The following is a 23,136-nucleotide window of genomic DNA, read 5'->3' on the forward strand; positions in this document are numbered from 1 at the left end:
CAACTTATTTAAAAAAATCAAATACACAAAGTAGTAATAATTAATAAAATCAAATAAGGATCATGGTTGAGTCTGTTGACTGTACTATTCAAGAAACCTTTCAAATCCAAAATATATATTTGCTTAGAAATGAAATGACAGCATTTTGCCAGGCTGCTACAATTACTTTGAGTGCCACCGCTGGAAATGGCTATATGTTATTAAGACACTATGTGTAGATAACAAAACTAGGATGCGTTCTGGGACATGCAATTTATGGACACCGTACTTCTGTAACACAGCATGGAATTCTATTGCACAAATCATATTCATTGCAAGCTCTCGTGGGCCACAGGAAATGAGGTGCCAGGCTGAATTTGGCACATGAGTCTTGAGTTTGACGCAGGGGGCCAGAATTGTGATACACTTATCTTTTTGTTGTGAGGTGTCACAGATGCAGAATTGGTTGCTTCCCACAATACCAAACTGCTCAGGGCGGGTTGTCCTTCATGATGTACCACACCTGTCAGATCTAGAAATTAATGATCTGATACTGTTTTAACTGATCGCTGCAGTCATACATGCTCTGGTGTTCTGCAGAATCACCTAAAATGATTCCTGGGTAGACTGAGTTACACACATAAACCCTGGATGCTGACTGTGGATGAACACCATCATACGTTCGCGCAGACCTGGCATGCTCTGAGTGCTTACAGTGCAGAGCAGCGTCTCCGCATGTAGAAAGTCGATTGACTCTTGTGATAAATAAATTGTCTCTAAGTGCTCCCCGTGCAGCAGCGAGGGGTAATTAAGCTGAATTGATGAGGCTTTTGTTTTGGTTTAGTGGCAGAGTTAAATGAAGGGCAACGTTTCTCTGAACTCGGCTCCTCTGCTCCGAAATCACTCACAGATCTGCCACAAATTACCTCCTCTCTCCACCATGGCGGTGGGATTGAGCTGCCAAATCCTGCTTTGAACTGAGCTGATGGTTCTTTATCGATTTCACAGCATGTGTGTTTAGCTTGTGGAAGAAGACATGATAGCTGTGTGTGAGTGTGTGTGACTGTGTGTGTGCATGCTTTATTTGCTTGCCTTCCTTTTAAACGCTGAGGTTGGCAAGCAAACACAAACAGCTATTGACGTCGTTCCTTTTTTTCTAGGGGACGTGGAACATCCACCGAATCTAATTCGGCATATGTTCTGGGACAAACACACATCTGTGTTTAACATCTGCTCACAAGCCTTCTCTCTGTCACTTTAATCACTCTCTTCCTCCTCCTTCCTCTGCTCTATTTTTCTGTCTTTCCTCTTTTCCATTACCTTCCCCTACACCCACCTCGTGTCCCTCTCATTTCTTTCCTGCATCTCTCAGAACGACAGCGTGGTGGAGAGTAATGAGGATGTTCCTCCGGAGAGTCTGAACACGCTGCTGACCGACATCTCTCTGGTGAGCCTGGCAGGCAGGCAGGCACGAGCCCTGCTTCAGCCTGATAAAGATGGATGCGACACAGGGGAGAAGTGAGGAGGGGTGGGAAGAAAATGGTAAAAAAAAAAAAAAAGAAAGAAAGAAAAGAAAAAAATGGGAAGGAGAGGAGAGAAAATGTTGGGACGGAGATGTTGCTGACCTGCAGGCTTTGTATCGTAAACTGAGTTGGAGTGAAACAAGTGTTTGCACCAAATTAGAACAAGAACGAAAGAGAAGTAAAGCTTTGTGAAAGTAAGTGCTGCTTAAGCCTTTCTTCAGCTTTTCTTTGTTGGTCACAATGTGTCCAGTTCTCCTCCTGCCTTTCCCTCTCTGCAAGAAAGAAGAACTTATGGTTGCTCCTTGGGCTTAAAAGAAATATATATTGCAGTTTCAAACGCAACAAGAGATATCAAAAGGTCTCACATGTTTATCTTGAACAGCAGGAGAAAGGTGGGAGGTCATGGAGAAAGCTTTTAGTCCCCCATCGTCCAAGGCTACCTGCAACTCAAATCATACCTTATTTTTCTTTTGGAAACTTCCTTTTCTGCTCATTTTATGTTTCTTTCACCGGTGAGCCACTCATGTCTCAGTGTTGTTCATTCCACCATTCAGTTTGTGTTTGAACACTCTTACCTTGAACAGGATGCCGACGGAATCACACCAACAAGCAGCGACGTGTTCAACCAGGTTTGAATGCATTAAACGTCTCCAAGTCGGCTGTTATTGTCAGTAAAACTGGTGGAGTAGCTACACAGGTGTTAAATGTGTTTGTGTGAATGAAAAATGGTGAGAATCATAAAGAAAGGATGCAAGCAGTGGGTCTGAACTTTGCTTTTAAATGTATTTCCTCTGCATGTTACAAATTAGGAGTCTAGCTCTGCAGTCACTTGTCAGTACAGTACATGATACAGGGTTCAAAATTATTTATTCACCTTTAGATGTAAATAAATGTAATATTTTGTTACCTCCGTCTAATAGCATAATTTAATTGTGGCACTCACAGCATTCATAAATGGCATTTAAACAAGTACAAAATTTGCAATAGCTGTGACCATCTATTGCTATGTACATTCACACATCTATCCACCTGTGCACACATTCACACACTTGACGTCCATGGCTAAAGTATGAGGACACAAGTCACATCAATGGAAAGCTGAGTCCAGTGATGCCTCCCACAAGTGTCTACAGTGGGTAATAAGTTATGAACAGGGCGGAGGTAAAGTATAGAGACAAGGCTAACTTGCATCAAGAAGCAGTGTGCAAATGTTCCACCAAAGCAAGTTGTTTTGCAAGAGCAGTGTCCCTGGATCCTGGGCTTTGTGCTTAATAAGATGATTGTGATTGTCTAAAACATACAAACGAGCGGGAGTGTTTTCCCCCAAAAGCAGAATGATAATATGGGAAGCCAGTCTGGCGACGTGAGGCAGAGGTAGACATGAGGCTGGTATTCTTTGGATTTTGCAGAGTAATTTGGGCACTGTTTTGGAAAACATGTAGCTACTGAATTATTAAAATGTAATTTTTCCATGCTGTGACCGCCACAACACAAACCACATTCACTTCCACTGTACTGGCGGGGTGGCAGCAGAACACTTATAAGCAGATAAAGCCAATAAAAATAAAACCAAAACCTCTGTAGGTGCAGTAAAACTAGAGGCATGTGAGAAAAGATGTGAAGCGACCCAGCTAAACAAAGAATTAGTAATACCTCAGTGTACTCATGTAGTGTAAATGTAAATGAGAAGTAAAACTCCTCACTTTGCCACAAATCCACTTTTAAACATCTGCAGCACAAAACGAAATTACATTTATGAGGTGCCACATTTTTTGAGGACTTTAGTGAAAAATTTTACACAGTAGTTGAAAGCTCTGACAGTTGTCAGTGTAATAAAATTTCGCCCACTAGCATTTTATTTATGCAAAAAACAAAAGTCAGAACTGATGCAGCGACAGTTTATATTGGGTTATATTGTGCCATAATACAGTGTTACACCCCTAATCAATGATGAATATATCCTCTCACTTCAGGACGATGTACAGTCCACCACAGCTGAGTCTCCCCCCTCCTTCAAGCCTCCGCCCCCACCCGGGGTGCAGAGGCGCCCGAGTAGGCGAGAGCAGCTCAACAAATGCCCCTCGTCCGAATCCTCCCACTCAGGCCTGTACTTCACAGCCCCAACCTCTCACAGCCACAGCAAAGAGCCAGGACAGGGCTCTGCTTCACCCTCACTGCACCACAAAGGAGACCATCCCAGGGACCCGTCTCGGGATTATGCGGCTGTCAGAAAGAGAGATCCCCCGGTACCCTCCAAGAAAGAACAAATGACATCTGCTCAGTTGTCCATGGTCACCCAGCACAACATTGGCCCTTTCCCCAGGGTCCAGTCCCCCAGCAGAGGCGCCAAACCAGCTGCGCCGTCCCCTTCGCCTCCACCTCCACCTCCACTCCCTGCTCCCCCGCCACCACCCCCTTCTCTGCCCCTTAAGCCAGCATCCATGTCCAAAGCTTCCCCTGCCTCCCCTTCTGGCTCTAAACAGCAGTTTGTAACAGTGGAGGTTCACAGGCCCAACGCAGAGCCTGATGTCAACGAGGTGCGACCGCTGCCCCAAGCACGAGGTGAGGAACATAGAGCGCTGGAGGTAAAACATACAGACCTGACACATATCAAGGATTGCATTTTTGTCAAATTAATAACATGCGCGTGTAAGGCTGTAACTAATTATTATTTTAAGTTGTTGATCAACCTGTAAAATAGTTTTCAAATGAATATGTCACAAAAAAAATCATAACATAATGTTGACAGGTTGTGCATAAGACCATCGTGACACTGTCATAATCATTACATGACACCTGTCATGAACATGATTGACACTCAGTTGTGATTCGGTCAATTTTCAGTTTTAATGCAAAGTTGACAAAGTTGATATTTACTGAAGTGAAAACCAGCACATATTGAAGTTTAATATAATGTATAAAACATAAATCTAAACCATTTCTTTAAGTTTGATTATGTCAAGTTGTCATAGCAAATACATTTTTGTCTTGGTTAATGTCAAAAGGTCATAAGAATGGCATCTCAAACAATATCAGTTATGCATTAAAAGTGACAATTGACCAAATGTCACTCAATGACAACAGTTATAAACATTCATAAGTTATAAAATGCTTTTATAATGGTGTCATGAATGATTCCTTTAACCCCAGGTAAAGTGGTACCATTTGGGCTTCTCATATGGATGTCATTAAATGTTATGTGGCTGTTTTTATGACAGTAGATTTCAACTCTGCATTAAAAATGGCATAATAGACTGAATGACACTTAAATACAACAGTCATAAACATTCATAAAGACTCCATGTTGATGACAAGTGTCGTGACATGGCTCTGACAGTGTCCCTACAGTCTTATGCACACACTCAAATAACGTGTTACCAAAAATTTTTTATTTATTTTCGGCACAAAAAATATGTTTTTTCTTTTTTTTTCTCAGTAATTTTACACCTAATACATGTATCATCAACCACTACTACTCCAATGAAAGAGGCATGCTCACTTTTTATGGCTTTTTATTGGAGCTGCATATATTTTAAACATGTTCATTGACTATAGATGCACATAGAAGTTTTGGAATAAAAATTGTAGTATTTTTCAATTAATTCTTCCTTTAATTAACTTTGTAAATGATTGTGAAACATTCAGATTAGATGCTGACATTCACTTACTGATACTGGACAGATTCTAATGTTTGTTAATTATCACTGTTTGCCAAAAAAAAAGAAAAGAAAGATATTTGCAGTTTCTGTTATGAAGCAGATGTTTATAAATATCACATGTATTATCTTTTCAAATATGCTTTTACTTGGGTGTAATGTGCGTAAATGAGCAATTACCCAGAACACCGTGTACGACTGCCACTGCATGCAAAACATCACTAATCTTAAAGCTTTTAATCCTAAAAATCAAATCTTTATCAGAGCAAATCTAAAAATCTGTTTTTTTAACACCACATCTAAAACTAAGGAAAATCTTTATTTGTTTCAATTATGGCTAAACTCAAGACGGCTCTTAAAGTTGAAGTAAAATCAATAAAATCAGACTGCTTTCATGCAGTAACATTAGGATTCCCCTCATCGTGTCATGTGTGCCTTGTTTACTCTCAGGTGGCGCCCTGTCTCAGCTGTCAGACGGCGGCCAGACCCTCAGCGAGGACAGCGGGGTGGACATAGCTGAGTCAGGACACATCAGCAAAGACAGCAGCCCCCATTCCTCACGCACACGCCACCCCCGAGACACCCAAGGGGGCGGGGGGGACAACCCCTCCAAACCGGTGAGGGGGTGATTCAGAACAGCTGTGAGACAAACATGGGTGGATGAGTGGAGTTATTGTTAAGTTCAGAGGAATGAGAAATGTATTCAAGTAATTTAGTTGTGTGTGTCAGTAGTAGAGTATTTCTATTTTGTGAGGACCAATTAGAGTGAGATTTTTGGAGGTTTGGAAAGCGAGAACATTTTACATGGTTTGGGCATTGTTTGAAAGTTCTGGAAATGAAGTATAATCTCTGGAAGAATTTGGGAGGAATTAGAGACCATTTTTGGAATTTGACAACCTTTTTGGAAAGTACTGTCTGAGTTTTTGTTAAGTATTGGTGGATTCACAGTACCCAACTACTGTGTAAACTACTATGAAAACGTGTGTGCTCATGCAGCATACCATTGTTGTGATTCTGATGTTTCAGTCCATGCCAGTCATTCCCAGATACAGTCACTGGTGCAGGTACGATCACAAATAAATGAACACCAATGCAAAATTCAGAACAGTAACATTTGACTCAAAAGTAAGCCTACGACCTGTAATATATTTATTTTATTTGTAAGGTCCAGTCAGTCCTATCCAGTAACATATTCAGTCACTCACACTGTACAAAAAATTGGAAGATGTTTACTTTTTCACTTAAATCCATGAAAACACACATCTACTATGGAAACATGCAGCATACTAATAGAAAACTGAAATTCTTGTGTTTCCATTAATGCCAGCCATTTTCAGATAGAATCACCACAGCCAGTACAATCAGTGGCACAAACAAGCAAACATTTTTAGGAATTGGAGAGCTTTTTGGAAATTGGAAGATGACAAAAAAAATTAAATGCAGACATTTTGGAAGCAAAAGATACTTTAGGAAAGGGGGACATTTGTGGAAATTACATATTTTTTAAAGTGTGTCAGATCCTTACTTCTTTGATGGACTGCTGGAGAGTTACATTACACTATATTAGAGTAGGTTTTACTTGTAAGTTCAGGTTAGTTAGAGCAGAGGATCTCAATTTTTTTTCTCAGCCAAGGATCCCTTATAAGATAGACAATATACCAGGGAGCCCCACATGTATGTCCCTGGAATAATCTGAAGACTAAGAATTTTACATTTCTCCTCATGTGAAAGAACTACACAAGATATATGTATGAAAATGATATTAGACATATTAAAAATGTTTGCACCATGTCAACACAGAGTGCCCATGTAGACATGTGACCCACATGACACATGGAGACCTGTGGGTGAGGCATTTGGGTGAAGCCTTTTGTAAAAATCTTTCACGATAATTTAAAAGAACGCATCTGAAAACTTTTCACAGACCACCTGGCAGAGTGCCACGGACCCCTGGAGGTCCCAGGATGCCTGTTTGAGAACCACTGAGCTGGGGGTAGAGAATGCATTATTATGTCAGCATGGGTCCTCACAAGTATAGAAATATGAACATGTATGGGTGTGTGTCAGCTGAAAAACGTACGAGTTGATAAATTGATGTTCTTTATTGCTATTTCTCCTCCAGAATCTGTTCTCAATCCTAACTGTGATCTCTTCTCTCCTCCCTCTGTTTGCTCACACAGACTGTTTCCTTTGTTTCACTCATTTGTTTATTTTTCCCTCATGTCATTCATTCACTCACATGCTCCATCATTTATTCCATCAGTCACTGCAGTGTAGCATAATGAAACTCTCAAATCTGTCTGTGGTTCTTACTGATTGATGGAAAGAGTAACAAGTAAGGATGGGAGTAGCCTGATTGTTTATGATGAGAGGGCTGTTTCGTTCAATGTCTGTTTTAGATTGAAATTATTAGGCCATAAATGTGAAGGTTGAATCAACTTGCTGCATTTATTCTCTTTTTGCTCCTGAGTGTCAAGCAAGACTGTGCTGAAAAGAGGAAAATTATGTGCTCATAAAAACCTAACATCATGTTTTAGAGAAGGCTTAGATGAAGGTGAGCTAAACATCCTGGGTGTTTTATAAAAAACCTCAGTTCAGCCGCTTTTGCTTGCTGTTCCACTATGTAACTAGTAGTTGAGTAAGTTTTCTCATGACAGGGTTTCATTTAATTGGCCTTTTCTGAAAAGCATAAACATGTGTCCCAGGGTTTTCTGTCCATATTCTGAGATAAACAGCTGTCTGTGATTGCTCCATAGGAAACTTGGAATGACTTTTTTGTTCGTACTCAGCAACTCTAGCTAACATCAGGCTTAACCAGCATGCCAAACCTTTATGTTGTTATGATGACATTACTTTTGATCAAAAACTAGTGAGTCAACAACTTCACTAACACAGCCAAACACCAAGCGAGCATAACAACACGAAACTTAGCGAGCCAGCTAATATTACTGACTAGTCCAACAGCTAGAAGCCCAGCTTGGCGTCTGCCTTGCAACCAGTGCTGCCAGATTGGTTTGATGTTTTCCAGCCCAATAATTACTCAAAATCTGCCAAAAAAGATTTAGAAGATGATCAAATGTTATCTAAAACAATAATACAATACAAATGAATTCATAAACATAGCAAAAAACAATAATTCAAGTGTTGACAAGTGCACTAGAACCCAGACAGGAGGTTTCAACAACATTTTTGCTTCCCTTTCTGCCCTTCTGCCTTAAAAATAAAGAACGCATAGATGAACAGCTCAAATGACGAAACAGTGGGTTTCATCTAACTTGATTAAGTCTAACAAGCCTTTAAAATACGCAAACTTAAATTGTACATCTTCCACACACACACGAAGAGGGAGAAAGAGAAAGCAGAAGAGAAAAAGCCAAACAAATAATGATGTTCTGGCAACACCGCATGCAGCCTTTTATTTTGCAAAGCTCTCACCAGATAGAAAGTTAGGGAATAGCTGGTCAAGTGGGACATCTAACAGCTGAAGAGCCAGATATTTTTCACAGGACTTGAAGGAGATTAAATCAAAGCTAAAAGTAGCATGAATACAGACGCAAACACACGTTCTAATGAATGCTAATGTTTGGTTGGCTATAGCGACTCTACAGGGTGTCAACATGTGTATATGTGTCTGTCTGTTTTTGTGGCTTAGTGGCCAAAAAGAAGCTGAGGATAGTCTTTTGAAATTATTTTTAGTGACTATTTTGCCTTTATTTGATTTTTTTTTCAACATGGGGCACAGAGAGAGGGAGCTGTGGGATGCAACAATAAATGTCCTCAGACAGATTTGAAGTTGGGCTGCTGCAGTTATATGGTGTGCATCCACTGTTCCAACATTAGTATTTGTCTTAAAATATGGACATAAAGCCCCTGGAACATTCAGATTAGCATGCTGACCAAAAACCCTGAGAAACTTTACTCACATGAAGGTGAATAAATAGAAAAAGAAAACAAAAACATTGATATCTTTATAAAAGTAGAGTGAAAAACAGTAAGAAAAATAGCAAAACAGATTTAAAATGTGTTATTTCTTTTGTCCTCTGACTTGTGAAGCTGGTAAACATGATTTCTCATTCGCGAATATGTCACCAGGATTGAATATGTACATGTTAATACGGAGTCGTGGCCTTTACGAATGTGTAAATCCTTTGGGATGACTCTTGAACATGTTTGCTCAGAAAAAACAAAGCTCTTCTTTGGATAAACAAAGGCAAAAAAATATATAAGTATTCATAGTGGCACAAATGCAAAGCAGACACAGGGAGGTTGTGTAATGTTATGAATATATTCAGGCTAATAAATATGCATAGATAATGTTTTTTAGATTATAACTTGTGCTCCTCTCTCTCCCGCGCACTTTAGCCGGGGCTGCTGGAGCCCACCTCTACACTAGTGAGGGTGGCAAAGAGTGCCAGCACCCTGGGTATTGCCATTGAAGGTGGAGCCAACACTCGCCAGCCACTGCCACGAATTGTCACAATACAGGTGAGTCACGAAGAAAACAAAATAATGTTTAAAATAATACCCCCCACTAGGCTCACCTCTACCTAACCCTGTATGCTTGTTGACATGCAGTCAGCTCCATATTCTCAGTACAATATTCTCTTCATATTTCTGACTGTGTTTATTATATTCTGGGTGCCTTCTTTGATTCTCTGCGATGGTATCATGCACCTACTTTTCAGGTGGGATTTGATGTCCTTTAAGGCTTTATATGGTTTAACACTGCAGTTGAACTCTCACTGAGATTCCTGCTAATTTTGTCCTTGTTGAAACCCTCAAAAAGATGATTACAACATTAGTGACTGCCTGGAGACTGGTAATTCTCTGCAATACTTTCAGGCAGTTAATATAATGTTGGTGTAAGGGAATAAAGGCAGAATCAGCAGCAACACCTAAGGGAGATTATATAGCACCTTTTACATAAAAGCTAAAGATTCAGATATGCTAATGTTTAGTTTAATGAGGCTAAACAGAGTTACATGTGTCACATCTCAAGTAGTTAGAGCATACTTGCATTTAAAGACAATGGGTTGGTTTCTACAATGTGTTGACCTGTGATGTAGTCTCTATTTACACCTGGATGAAAATAGTTACACCACAGCTATTTACACCCAGTGCCCTAGTTTAACTATGAAGAGCGACAAAGTCTCTGCAGAGAGGATGATGTCCTCTCCCACAGGACTCTGGCTATTCACACCCGCCCCCCTTTAGTCTACCTTAATAAATAGAATCAAATTCGCTATAAACAAGAGACTACACAGGCGTAGGTTGTATGGTTTAAGCAAAGGACTCTCCCACAGGATGGTGTGGTTTGAGACCTGACCAATTGAAGTAGGAGTTTAGTCTAGTGTGAAATTAGCAGTCAGTGATAGCTATTTTTAGACTTAGTTGACTTATATTCACACTTTTTTAAATTATCGTGTTTAGTTTCAAGTCACAGTTTCATTATTTTTTATTTAGGCAACAAAAGTACTTGGGTAGTTTCAGGAAAAGGTAATGGTTTGCCTCTGCCATGCAGGTGTAAATACCCACATTGCCTATTTGCAACCTGGGTGCAAATAGCGATGTTGGCTATGGACATCTGGATGCTTGTCTCTTCCATATAGGCTATATACACTCAAGTGTAAATAGCCACATTGGCTGAATGTGGAAAAGGAGTTTGCACTTCAACAATGGGGTTCTTAGTGAAATGCTAGACCACAAAACGCGCAACAACACTCTAATGACAGCTTTGTGCCAAAATGCATAAGTGTTTGTTTATGAATCTGTTCTCAATGTGAAATAAATAAGTGAAATATGAGTATTTTGTCGTCCTTGACATGAAGGCTTGAGATGAGCCATGCTGGCTATTCCACCCTGGGTGCAAACAGCATCTGCCTTTCTTCAATTTTCAGTCGCAGTTTGGTTACATTTTAACAACATTACTGTTTGGTTAATTTTGGGAAAAGATCTCTGCCATGTATGCAAATAGCATTGCTGGCTATGGACATGTGGGTACCTGTGTGCTAGGCTATTCACTTGTGTGTACATAGCCACAGGCTATTCCAACCTGGTGCAAATAGCATTTTTGGTAGATAAAAATGCAAAAGATAATTCCTCTCAGTTATCACTTCTGACCCACTAGTGTACGTTGATGTATGTATCTGCAGAGCCCCTACCCTTCACCTGTACTGTCTTAATTTGTTGTGTTTGTGACGTGTCTGGGTGTCAACCTTTGAGCAGTGGCTCAGTAACAGCATGCAGGGTGTCGGGACTCTATAAAACATAGCGACTAACGGTTTCATCGCTGTCTCCATATCTCTCCTGGCTGAGTTATGCACACCCAGAGCAGAGAGGCTGCAGACAGGATGGAGTGTGCACTTTGGCTGCATTCACACAGAATCCCTCCTGCAGAATTGTACAGAACCACTGTGAAACAGAAAATAGCGTTTTATTCCTCTGATTCTCTCTTTGATCTTGCTATCGCTGCTCCCTCTCTTCATTCACTCTCCAGCTCTCTCGATCAGCACTGCTATCGTGTTGTCCTGAGGAGGAACTTTGAATGGTTTACAAACAGCAATCAACAAATCTTACTGCATTTAACAAGACTAGTTGAAAACCTAGTATAGACCATGGCTAGACCATGCATGGTCAGTGTGCTATACTGGGGCCAAATAGTCACAGATAATCAGTGGTAGTATCTCTAATGTGAATTCTTGGATAAATGATCATCTGCAGTTTTCTATAGTGGTCTCAGCGATATTTGTTGCTGTCTGCAAGTGTACCAGAAAGAGTCTCATTCACAGGAAGTGAAATACCGACCTTTTCGGTTGGTAAAGCATCCTGAGCACAGCAAAAATAATGAGAAACCCAGGCAGAGGGCAGGGCCTCTGCAGATACAGCCACCACCACACACTTCTAGTCAGTCATAAATGATGATTGGAAGGGATTATGTTTATATGAGTCTATACATTGCATTTTTAGGAAGTGTTGTATATTATGCCTTTAAAGTGTAGAAAAGCATTGCATGATATGATTAAGCTACGTTTGAGTAAAAAAAATTATAAATGTAATTGCGAGTACAATACCTTCCACTTATATCTTGAAATGTTTAATTTGAAAGAGACTGAATTATAATGAATGAATTATAATGAAGCCTTCAGATAGTGGTATCCAAGACAGCAGAATATTCTGTTCTTAGCATGCAATTTATTTGTAATGAGCAGCAGTCAATGTGTGGAACCATTGTAAAAGTCCTCTGAGGATGTAATAGAGGACCGTGTGTGCCTGTTCATTTCGAAAGAGCACTAATGGTATAAATTCATCACTTAGTCACTCAGAAACAGACTTTTGCATTTATAGGGCTGGATGTTCTTTGTTGCGGTACAGCCAAAAATACTGGAAATTCAGATCTACTGGCTACGCGGACTGAAATTCAAATATTGACAGCTTAGCTCAATGTGACAGGTTAGACACCTCTGAAGAAAGCTATTACTGCGACTGGGTGTGCATATGTCTGTCTGCCATGGTAATTTGCAAGTCAACAAAGCCTTGTATTAGCTCAGGACTATCTGTAGCACTAATCATTTCCTAAACACAGAGGAGCAGAGCATTACAATTTAAAGATCAGAACAGTGAGCAGCGACAGGCTACAGTCCACACCCCATTCAAAGCTGTCTGTCAGCCTCCCACTCCACAGAGGTGGTGATTGAAATAAAAAAAGGGCTGCTGATTGCGAGGGGAGGGATAAAAGGATTGGAAATCAGCACATTCAAAATCAAGGACTGGAAGAAAGGATGGCAAGTGTGAGTGAAGGATGCAAAAGAAGTGAGAGTGGTGTTAATAAGGAGAGGAGGACTAAGGAGGATTTGTACAGATGAGGAAGTAGAGGTCTGGTGTTTGGGTGTTTGGTGGCTATGTAGGTAATAAGAAGAACATTGTGGGAAAGGTTGCATCGGGACCAAGCAGACAAATATGTTTTAATTCCTGGAGTTGCTCCCATCCTCGCTCATGATACAAATCCCCAAACAAAAGCAGGAAGATGGGTTATCAGGTTCTCTTCCATTTAAAGTTTTTTATCTGATGTATGTGTTTCTGTTTTGTCTCCCGAGGCGAGGAGACAGCCTGCATAATTTTATATCAGAGCTGCTTCTTTGCTAAATTATTATATTTTCCTCAGAAAGGGAGGTAAATAGTGGAAAATCACAAACATAAAGATCCAAACAGAAACCGTCTGAATCTGATTTATTGCCAAGTAGATTTTCACATACAAAGAATTTATCCTGGTGTTTGGGTGCATAACAATAAACCTAGTATGGGAAAATAATGATTAAAAGATAAAAAAAGCAAGTACTGCCAGGCAAGAAGCACGAATATGAAATAGAAATTTAACAATGGAATATAAAAAAACATAAAAACATCAGTGGTATTATGTAGGGACGCAATACAGGGCAGTAACATAACTGAAATGCAAAGCCTTGTTTTGATCCCATCAGTTTGCCCACTTAAAGGGACAGTTCACCCCAAAATCAAACCCACCTAATTTTCTCCCTGGTACATAGTGATATTCTTCCATCTAGATTGTTTTAGTGTGAATTGCAGAGTTTTGGAGATATCAGCCATAGAGATGTCTGCCTTCTCTCCAATATGATGGGAGTAAATGGCACTCACACTGAGTTTTGGAAAGAGACACTGGTTTTGAATTTTTCAAATGCCATTTAGTCCCATTATATTGGAGAGAAGACAGACATCTCTAGGGTTTATAACCCCAAAAGTCTGAAACTCACACCAAAAGACATGGGTAAATAGCACTACAGGCTACACTACAAAATATGTATTTTTTATTTGGGGGTGAACTGTCCCTTTAGAGTGTCTGGATTCCACCATTAATAAAAACTCAACACTCCTTGTATGTGTTTCAAATTAAAATAATTTCTTAACATGGCACATTTGAAGGAGTGTGTTGTGGAAAACTTGCTGACTTGCAACTCCACTCCTGGAGATTTTCCATTGGCACTTTTGTCTGTGCCAAGTCAAACTGTGCCACACTGATTTACTATTTCATTACCACTTATAACGCCACAAAGCTGTGCCAAGTAACGCCCAAGATGGACCATCTCTGGAGTAGGGTCAAAGCTCACCCGGCCTGCCTCCCAGTGGGTTGTGGTGACGTCTTGTCCACCGTGTCCAGCCTTGGATGACCCCACCTCCACCAAAACAAGTATGCATTGCAAGACTCAACTCTTGTGTGCAGGAGAGCAGAGAGAAGGAGATGTTTTAAAAGTCTCTGTGTTCAGCTCTCAGTACTTTGTAGCTTCTAACTGAATCTCTGTGGTTTGATGTTTAGTTTCTCTCCTGTGTTGCTGTTTGTACTTTCAGATATCTGCCTTGTTTTACTGTTTCATTCATTTTCAGCTGATAGGGATCGTGTTTACTTAACTGCTGATGACAGCATTTAGTGGTAATGTTACTTCATAAGAAAAACTTTTAAAAAGCAAAATAATGGTGGGCTTTTAGTTTGAAGAATTTATAGAAAACCACCATGGTACAGCTGCTCAACCCAAGCTAAGCTCATCCTCCGGTAAAAGACACACCATCAAGTGGGTAGCACTGTTGTAATAGAGATGCAAATCTCTACCGTGCTGGGCTGACATGCTGAGTCAAATCAAGTCAAGCCAAGCCAGCACACATGTATGGAAAACAGGTTTCTCATTCCTGGGCTCTTATTATGTTCCACACGGGAGCAGCTCAGTCACCTATGACACTTAGTGGTAATCACAGGTTTGGCTTAATATTTAACTGACCTATTATACTGCTATACTTGCTGCTTTAATAAAATTGGTATCAGCCCTCTTCCAGCCAATATGGTTCATAGATGAGTGACAATCATATCAGCAGCATAAAAATGTGATCGGTGAATTCCTGGTATTATAGCACCTGTTTTTCACTTGAGTGGATTTTTCCCACCAGGTGGTACGGGCAATGTTTCCAGGAGAATACATCAGTTAAAGAGATAACAGGCCCAAGCTTTTTGCACAGGAAGAGGGGGGTGACATGCAGCAAAGGGCAGAAGGCAGGAGTCAAACCCATGGCCACTGCAGAGGACTCATAGCCTCCGTACTACCTACTGAGCTACCTGGCCACCCGATTGCCATGCTTTTTATGTATTTCAGGATTGTCTCTGCCATAGCACACAGTGCAAGTAAGATACACTTAAAAATGAAACCATTGAAATGATTCGATCCCTGACCAATCCCTCTCAACCTCACAGACACTTGGCTGAGAGACTAATCAAAATATAAAGGCAGCTGATTGCAATGGATAATAGCAGAGGAAATTGGTGCTCTCTCACTGTGGCATGACAAAGACGTGAGGGGATCCAGTGCAGCTGCCTGAAATAAAGTTAAAATTCATTGCACAAGCTCAGTTTATCAGTGTTCAAGTTAATTCAAACCATTCAGGTAAGTAGATATTTTAAGCAGGTTAAAATCATTGCTGGGCCTCCGTTTACTGCTCCACTGTTTTTGAATTGGATAGATTCTTTAACTTTGGTTTGCTGAGGTGCAAACTCCATCGATCACAAGTGAGACAGTCATGAGCTACACAACACCACTGCTACATCCCTGAACAATAACACTGTGTAGCTTCACAGTAATTTAGAGACATTAATAACGTGGCAGCCTTGAGGTCACTTGTTACAGAAATGTAGGGAGACTGTCTGCACGTTCAGTTTTCAAGGTGCAAAAGTGAGCTTGTGGAAACTTTGCTCTGTCATCAGGGGAAAGCTAACTCAATGTTATTAGGCCCTTGAGCAAGGCACACAACCTCAGTACTTTCCCCGGTCAGGACCAAGCATCAGAATGATACATTTACTTTGTGGGGAAAAAAGCAAGAAAAAAAAACTGTAATTTTGTTTCTGGCTTTCCGATGGGCATCGGTTCTGACATGATGGCGTCCGATCAAAGCCATTTCTCTGTATAATATCGCTTCTCTGCAGTGCTGGAAGTAAGCACGGTGGAGTCATGAAACCTCTGGCCTCAAATCGCCTCAATCACGCCTGCTGAGGATGAAGTACAGATGAGTAAGCTGCCAGCCGGCCGGCCGTTATCAGTCTCCATCACCCTTCCTGAAGCGACAGCCCCCTATCACTGCCATCTTCCCATCCTGACGAGCGACAGGGTAATTGTTCCACCCGCTCAGGGTAATTGTTGTGGGCTCAGTAAACAGGAGATGTGACGATGCAGTCCCGGTGTGGAAGGTGCTGCTGGTGTTTTTAGCCATCAGAGTTGCACATAATGTGGTCAGCTGTCAGAGTCAGAAGGAGGAAGAGGACAAGGAACTGACCCAAAGGAAAACATGGCTCTGTGGCTTACTTGGTGATAAGATCACAAAAATGTAGAACCTGTTAGATGTGATGTTAATTTCCTTATAAATTTGCTGTTGCTAACATGCTACCAAGAAATAAAAATATCAAAATATTTTTCACACCCCGAGCATCTCATACTGATGCACAAGGTGCTCTTTAGCATCTCTATGAGACAGTACAGTTGCAGTTTTGTTAGGCACCAAATACTACTTGGTTACGTTAGGAAAACATCATGGTTTGTGTTAAAATAAGTATGCTACATTACATAAGTGAGGCAAGTGATGTGACACACATAATGTTATTTAACTTAAAACTAAATTACATTAACTTGTGGTTTCACACCAGATACTGGCTCTTGGATGAAAGTCCTGTCTTTGTTTGGCCCATCCATCCACACCACCTCGTCCATCCTTTCCCACTCCTCCTTTATCACTCTGCATACAGGCTACCAAGGAAGAGGTGGATGCAAATGCAGACAAGTAGAGGCAGGGCTGTAGCACTTCAATGATTTTATTCACATAAAAGTCTATAAACAAAGGGCTTACAGTATGGTGAGGCAGGCAAGGCTCAAAACCACATTAAGCAGCCGAAACAGGCTAACAAATCCAACAGGCAGGGTCCAGGAAAACAAAGTAACAGTCAAAAACACTGAGGCAATATGCCCAAGGGAAAGCTGGAACATTCGACATGCAGACAAAGACAAACTGCCTATGAAGTAAGGGAAACGCAGAGACTAAATACACAAGGCGCTAATTAACTAATGAAACACAAGTGATACAGAATACAGGCAGGAAAAAGACAAAGAAAGGAAATAAACCCAACCAAAACACACGAGGAAAGTCTTTTTCAACAAGAATAAAATTAAAATAAACATAAAGACAGGAGAAAACTACACCAAAACCCAAAACCATTACATGTATACGTCACCTGACTCAGATAGGTTTTGAGTATGACAATACATCAATATTACCTGGGAATGAGAACAGGCTGGTCATCACTGAGCAAATATCAGGCTTGTAGCTGCTGAATGTTTCACTTTCTTCATCAGCTAGTTGCTAACTTTATCTGCCTACTCTTTGGCTCTTGGCAGCTGTAGTATGTTTTAAGTTTGGTTCAAGCGCATCAGAAAGTCGACTGGGAAATAGCTGAAACCATCCACATTCTTTTTTCATGTTTTGGAAATATAGTGGCCTCTTTTGTTGCTTGTGTGTTTTGGAAGAAGGCATATGAAAAACCGATTGGCTCATTGGCAGCACAGGAAATTCATGAGCCATCAACAAGCAGCCATTCTCATCAGCTCACCAGCAAAATGTGGTGATTCAATTTTTGAGTGCCAGATCTTTGCCCAAGCTGCAATAATGTAATACCACAACATTTTGCCTCTCAAAATAAAAAAAACCCACACTACTTTTTGTAAATTATCCAGGGCAGAGACGTCAAAATTGAATATATAATGAAAGGCATTAAAACTGTTCTGAGCAGTCTTGTCTGTGAGAGAAAGGACTGGAAAGAGGGAAAGAGCAGCAGGCATGACTTGATCACTTCTATCTGTCCTCTAAATAACATTATGTGACCTTAGAGAAGCAGATAAGGTGAACAAATATGCTTTTATACTTATATTTGCCTCAGAGAAGCAATAGTGGCATAAAGTGTGAGAGTATCCACTTTGCTGAGTGAGGTCTCTCCAGAGCAGAGCGGCCTCAGATGCTCGCTTCAAATAGAAGCTAACCAGCTCTGTTCAGCAGTTCAGACTGTGGGCAAGAATAGTGAAATTGATGGATACTTGTGGGACTTGTTGGGCAGCGATCTGCTGGTTCTTTCATAGTCTCCTGATTTCACTGCCAAAGAGCTGAGACTTACTCAAGACACAACACCTGAGTCCTTGTGTGTTGAGTGAATTTCATCCTGAGCATGTCTCAGTGAGTCAATACCAGACATTTTTCTAATCACATTTGAAATGTGTGATGACGTAACTACAAAAGGTTGGCGGTCAGGAGAAAACATTTCATTTTGTTGATCACACACTTCTCTCCGAAAGCGTGAGGCTGCATACATTTACTGCTGAGCCGTTACTGTGTGCTCTGAGGGCCAAACTGCACTGCAGGGGTGTGTGTGTGTGTGTGTGTGTATTTATGTGCCCGTGCGGTTGTGAATGTGTTTTTCTGTGACAGGGCGACTCTTTCTGTATGCTAATGAAGTACCTGTCACATTTATGGGTGGATGTTTAAATTTTAGCCCGGGCACTGAGAGGACCTTGTTTATTTGGGTGTAATAGAACAAAAGTAAGGAGCTCAGACTCTCGTAAAAACTCTTTGTAGGGCCTCAGAGCTACAGAAGCCAGTTGACTTCACTGCTTTTTTGATTAAACTCTGACTTCTGCTGGTATGAAAAATATTCTGTCTGCTGAAAAGTAAAGTAGATTTTCAACTGTTTGCACAAACGGACGATATTTCCTCAATGAAACAGTGATAGCAGCTAGAAAAGACATATGTCCTGGTTCCTTTTTATGACACAGCACTGAAATTCATCAAGTAAAATGAATCAGTGTTGATTTTCTTTTATAGTTTCACATATGATATTGTGTTAATATATTCCTGGTACTGCACAAAATGAGGAAGGATATGTTTTGTGTTGTTCTTCATGTCATACTGAGCATGAAATTCATGAATAACAGTCATTACTGTAGATTTTTTCTGTTAGCCTTGATCATACAAGTGTTCCATGTCATATTTAACAAATTGCTCATTTCAAATTAATGAATGAGTAGATACATATTTGGGGAGATCTGATCATTAATATTTACAACGCCCTCAATTTGCTATATAAACAACAGTCATAAAAGCATAACAAATTTAGGCTGCTGTCACACCTAACCAGTTTGGTTTAGTTAAATCAAACCCTGGTGCAGACTAAACAACCAGATGAAGACTGCTAATCTTCTGTATAAAACAATGTATGGCAGGCCTGTTCTCCCAGCAGCTGCTGGGACAGATATGACCCTTTGGAATATTTCTGTGGCCGTCAAGATGCTGCCTGCAAATTAGGCTGTCATGTTTGTGATTTGATAAATAAAACTACTTTGAGACATCTGAACCATGTATGTATGATCGGAATCAATATGGTATAGGTTATGTCTTTTAAAGCACCTATGAGCTGCAGTAGGATTACACCCACCCTGCACCTGCTGTTTGCTCAGTCAAGCCTTGTGTTGCAGTCTGGGTTGGTGGGCCACAGAGAAAATGTCTCTCTAAGCTAAAGAGACATGAAGTTGATTTTGAAAATCACCAGTTCCAGAGTGAATGGACTGAAAACTGTTTATTTACTTTACCAGACACAACAAGTCATAAACTGGTGTGTTTGTTGTTCTTATTGTACACTGTCTTTTCCTATAGAGGGAACTGATACATGGAATGGGCTGAACTCAAAACATCAACATTTTAAAATGAAACTGAAAGAATTTTGAAAAGCTAATCAATCATGTAGTTGAAGGGTTGAAGAGATACACAAATGTGTGTGCTGTGTATATTTGTATGTAAATGTATTTATATATTTGTATTCTGGCAAGTTATTCTGCAGTTTTATAAGGTCAGGTAAATGTATTAAATATGTGTTATTTTAAATGCCTTCTAGGGACAGGTATTGGAAATCAGCAGTAGCTAAAAATCTTATGATGCATTACATTGGATAATTGCTGTTCCACTCTATATGTATACTGTATCAGATGAACATTAAAAGAAATGAATAAATGAAATGTATTGAAAGAATCTAAAGTGAAGAGGTGCTACAAGTCAAATCATGGCTTGTTTTCTGCCAGAGGGCTCAGAGGATTATATCCAGTGAACCACTCATCACTCCTATTTATTCCTAAATAAAATTTAAATTGTTATTGTATTGGCATATCATGACTTTCTTTTGCATTTTCTGACATAAATGTCAAAAATTGTTTTGAAACAAATACTTTGTGGCTTTTTTATACCACTCTTCACTTTCAGAAGCTAGTGAACTACAGTACCATGCTAGTTTTCAGTGGTAAAGGCAGTAACAAACTATGGAACTGGTTGTATTGTGTCATTGTAAGTAAAGCGTAGTCATTATAGTAGTGGTGTTTAGTTTGTGGTGTAGTGTGGTTTATCGACTTGGCCCATCTACTGGTGGGCATAGGAAATGCATTTCATGTATTCAGTTTCACCTGAAGCAGGGAACCTTCCCTTCCAAATCACATACTTTTTCTTTTTGCTAATAGTATGTACTGCAGCTTCTCATATAAAGGACATACTGTTGCATGTAATATGCATATACTTGGGACATACTACTTCCTTGTATGTCACCTGGAACTTTGACCTTCTTGCTCATACACCTATCACAAAGGATTGTGGGTCAAAATAGCAAGAAAAACATGCTGGTTTGTATACTGCAAAATTAGACCAGATGCTGTAGGACATCCTGGTATTTTTTGGCATACTGTATCTGACATACTTAGTGGGACGTACTAAATCTTTCTGGTATACTAAATAGTATTTTAGTATAGGTATTGGAACGCAGGGAACATGTATCCCCACTGGGGTTGAACAAAATGGATGATGACAGCGGGGGAAATCAAAAGCAGAGAAAGGGAAATGTAAGAGTTCTTTTAGCCATTAATTGACAAAGTATTATGTGTGGCCCATAAAACCCCAGAGATTTACATATTTGGCCCACTTGCTATTGAAGTTGAATAGCCCTGATGTATGGCCTACATTTACACAAGATCTTTTGGAAACCATTGTAACATGTGTGTCTTCACATCAGAACCAGGATTTTTCCTGATACATCAGAAAGTGAAAGGCAGTAAAAGCAGAGGTGTGTTAAGCTGTGCTCCTGCTTCGCGCATTTTGGCTGTTTCCCAATAAAAGTGAGTGAAAAGAGGGAAATACCTGCCACTTCTGTCCTGCTCCTGTCTGTTCGTGAGTTGTAGCCTAATAAGTTATTTCTTCTTGAGCTCTTTGTGACACCAAAGAAGATAAATAAACACATGAGGTGGAGTTAAGTGCAACACGACCCGCTGTCAGTCACCAAAATTTGATTCCGTCTGTGGTCCATCTAACGCTGACAAAACAGGATATCACCAAAACTGTCAGTCAATGACTTACTTGTCAGTGACAGGTCTTGTCTGGTCTGTCTTGTTCCAGACCAAATGAACCAAACTACAGGTGTGAGAGCAGCCATAAACCCAAAGTTATCCAAATGTATTCAGATGAAGGCGTTCTGATGCCCTTTGCAGATTGTTTGTACATGACTTGTGCAGGGTTGAACCACCCATGAATCTTGTTTGTGCCTGAGTGAAGTTTCTAATTAGAGAAAATTGGTGAATGTGGCAAGTAAAGCAGTGGTACGTGCAGCTAATTAACAAATCTGTTTGTATGAGTGGTTCTGATCTGATGCCTGTTTATTGTGATTTTCATCAGTTCTTGTTCCGAATTGAAATCGTAAAACTCACATTTTCTCTGTCTTTGTCTCGCTCTCTCTCTTACAGAGGGGTGGTTCAGCTCACAACTGCGGCCAGCTGAAGGTGGGTCAGGTGATCCTGGAGGTGAACGGGATTTCCCTGAGGGGCCGCGAGCACAGAGACGCCGCACGCCTCATCGCTGAGGCCTTTAAGACCAAAGAGAGGGACTACGTGGACTTCCTGGTGACCGAGTTCAATGTGGCGCTATAGCTGAGCGGATGGGGAGAGAGGACGATGAAGAGGGCAGCACCAAGAGAAGAGGACTTCATGGACAACGTGGGAGGAAGAAATTCAAGCGTCTATTGAATTAAATGGCACAACTCATTTAGATAGACTTAAAACCACCAACTGATCTCTGAGCCCTTCTCCTTTCTCATACGTCCCACCCTCGAGTCTTCTGCTGTGGACTTCGTTCAGGATTCTCCTCAACGTGTTACCTCCCCACTGTGAGACCTAATGCACTAAAATGGAAAGTAGTGAAACCTATAGCCTACCTTTTGTTTGTTCTCAGTGTTGAAACGTGGATTTACAACCGTTTGAAACCCACTGGAACGTCTCGTAGCACTCCCACGTCCAATGGTCAGTTTATTTATTTTATTTTTTGCTTCTATCTGAGAGACGACTGCACATGTAAAACTGATTCATGCTCGACTTTACAAGCTTGGATTTATATATGTAAAAATGAACAAATGTAGATACAGATGCATATATACTGTATACATAAAGATACTCCTATATGAATTATAAAACCCGTAACCTCTGTTGCATCATCAACATATAATATATATATATATATTTCAAAGATGATGATAATTCAGGCCACAAATTTTACAGTGATGCTAGAGGCCTGTCTACGTATGGACAAAATCATGTCAGGTTAACAAAAATATACATTACATGCTAATATTTTTTTGATCAGACATCAAAAAGGACTGTACATGTGAAAGATGGAAATCTTCATATGGGTACCACACAAATGCGCATCATTTCCTGTTTCCTTTCCACTGCTCCTTGTGTATCTGTATTGTTTGAGAATATGTCCACACTTAGTCAGCTAAATTTGAAAATACTGTTTACGTATGAAAACAACATCCTGCATCGTTTCCTCCAAATCCCAATGTGCATAGAGGCAATCTGAATCCAGGC

At 40.3% G+C, this 23,136-nt stretch overlaps 1 protein-coding gene across 3 annotated transcripts in view; it reads left to right on the forward strand.

Moving 5' to 3' along the window:
• The window catches only part of whrna (whirlin a), a 202,323-nt gene extending 179,596 nt beyond the window's left edge, over window positions 1-22,727 (forward strand). For 2 of the 3 annotated variants that reach the window (XM_084746018.1, XM_084746019.1), the window contains 5 exons: window positions 1,352-1,426; window positions 3,476-4,064; window positions 5,609-5,775; window positions 9,521-9,643; window positions 22,018-22,727. In XM_084746018.1, the coding sequence (XP_084602144.1) occupies window positions 1,352-1,426; window positions 3,476-4,064; window positions 5,609-5,775; window positions 9,521-9,643; window positions 22,018-22,200 (1,137 nt within the window). In that variant the 3' untranslated portion in view covers window positions 22,201-22,727. Of the gene's footprint in view, window positions 1-1,351; window positions 1,427-3,475; window positions 4,065-5,608; window positions 5,776-9,520; window positions 9,644-16,136; window positions 16,272-22,017 lie in introns of those variants that run through there. The other variant, XM_084746021.1, reaches the window with a different exon arrangement.
• The last annotated feature ends 409 nt before the right edge of the window (window positions 22,728-23,136 follow it).

The sequence above is a fragment of the Lutjanus erythropterus genome, chromosome 20 (genome assembly GCF_056507025.1).
Source record: "Lutjanus erythropterus isolate fLutEry1 chromosome 20, fLutEry1.hap2, whole genome shotgun sequence".
NCBI lineage: Eukaryota > Metazoa > Chordata > Actinopteri > Lutjaniformes > Lutjanidae > Lutjanus > Lutjanus erythropterus.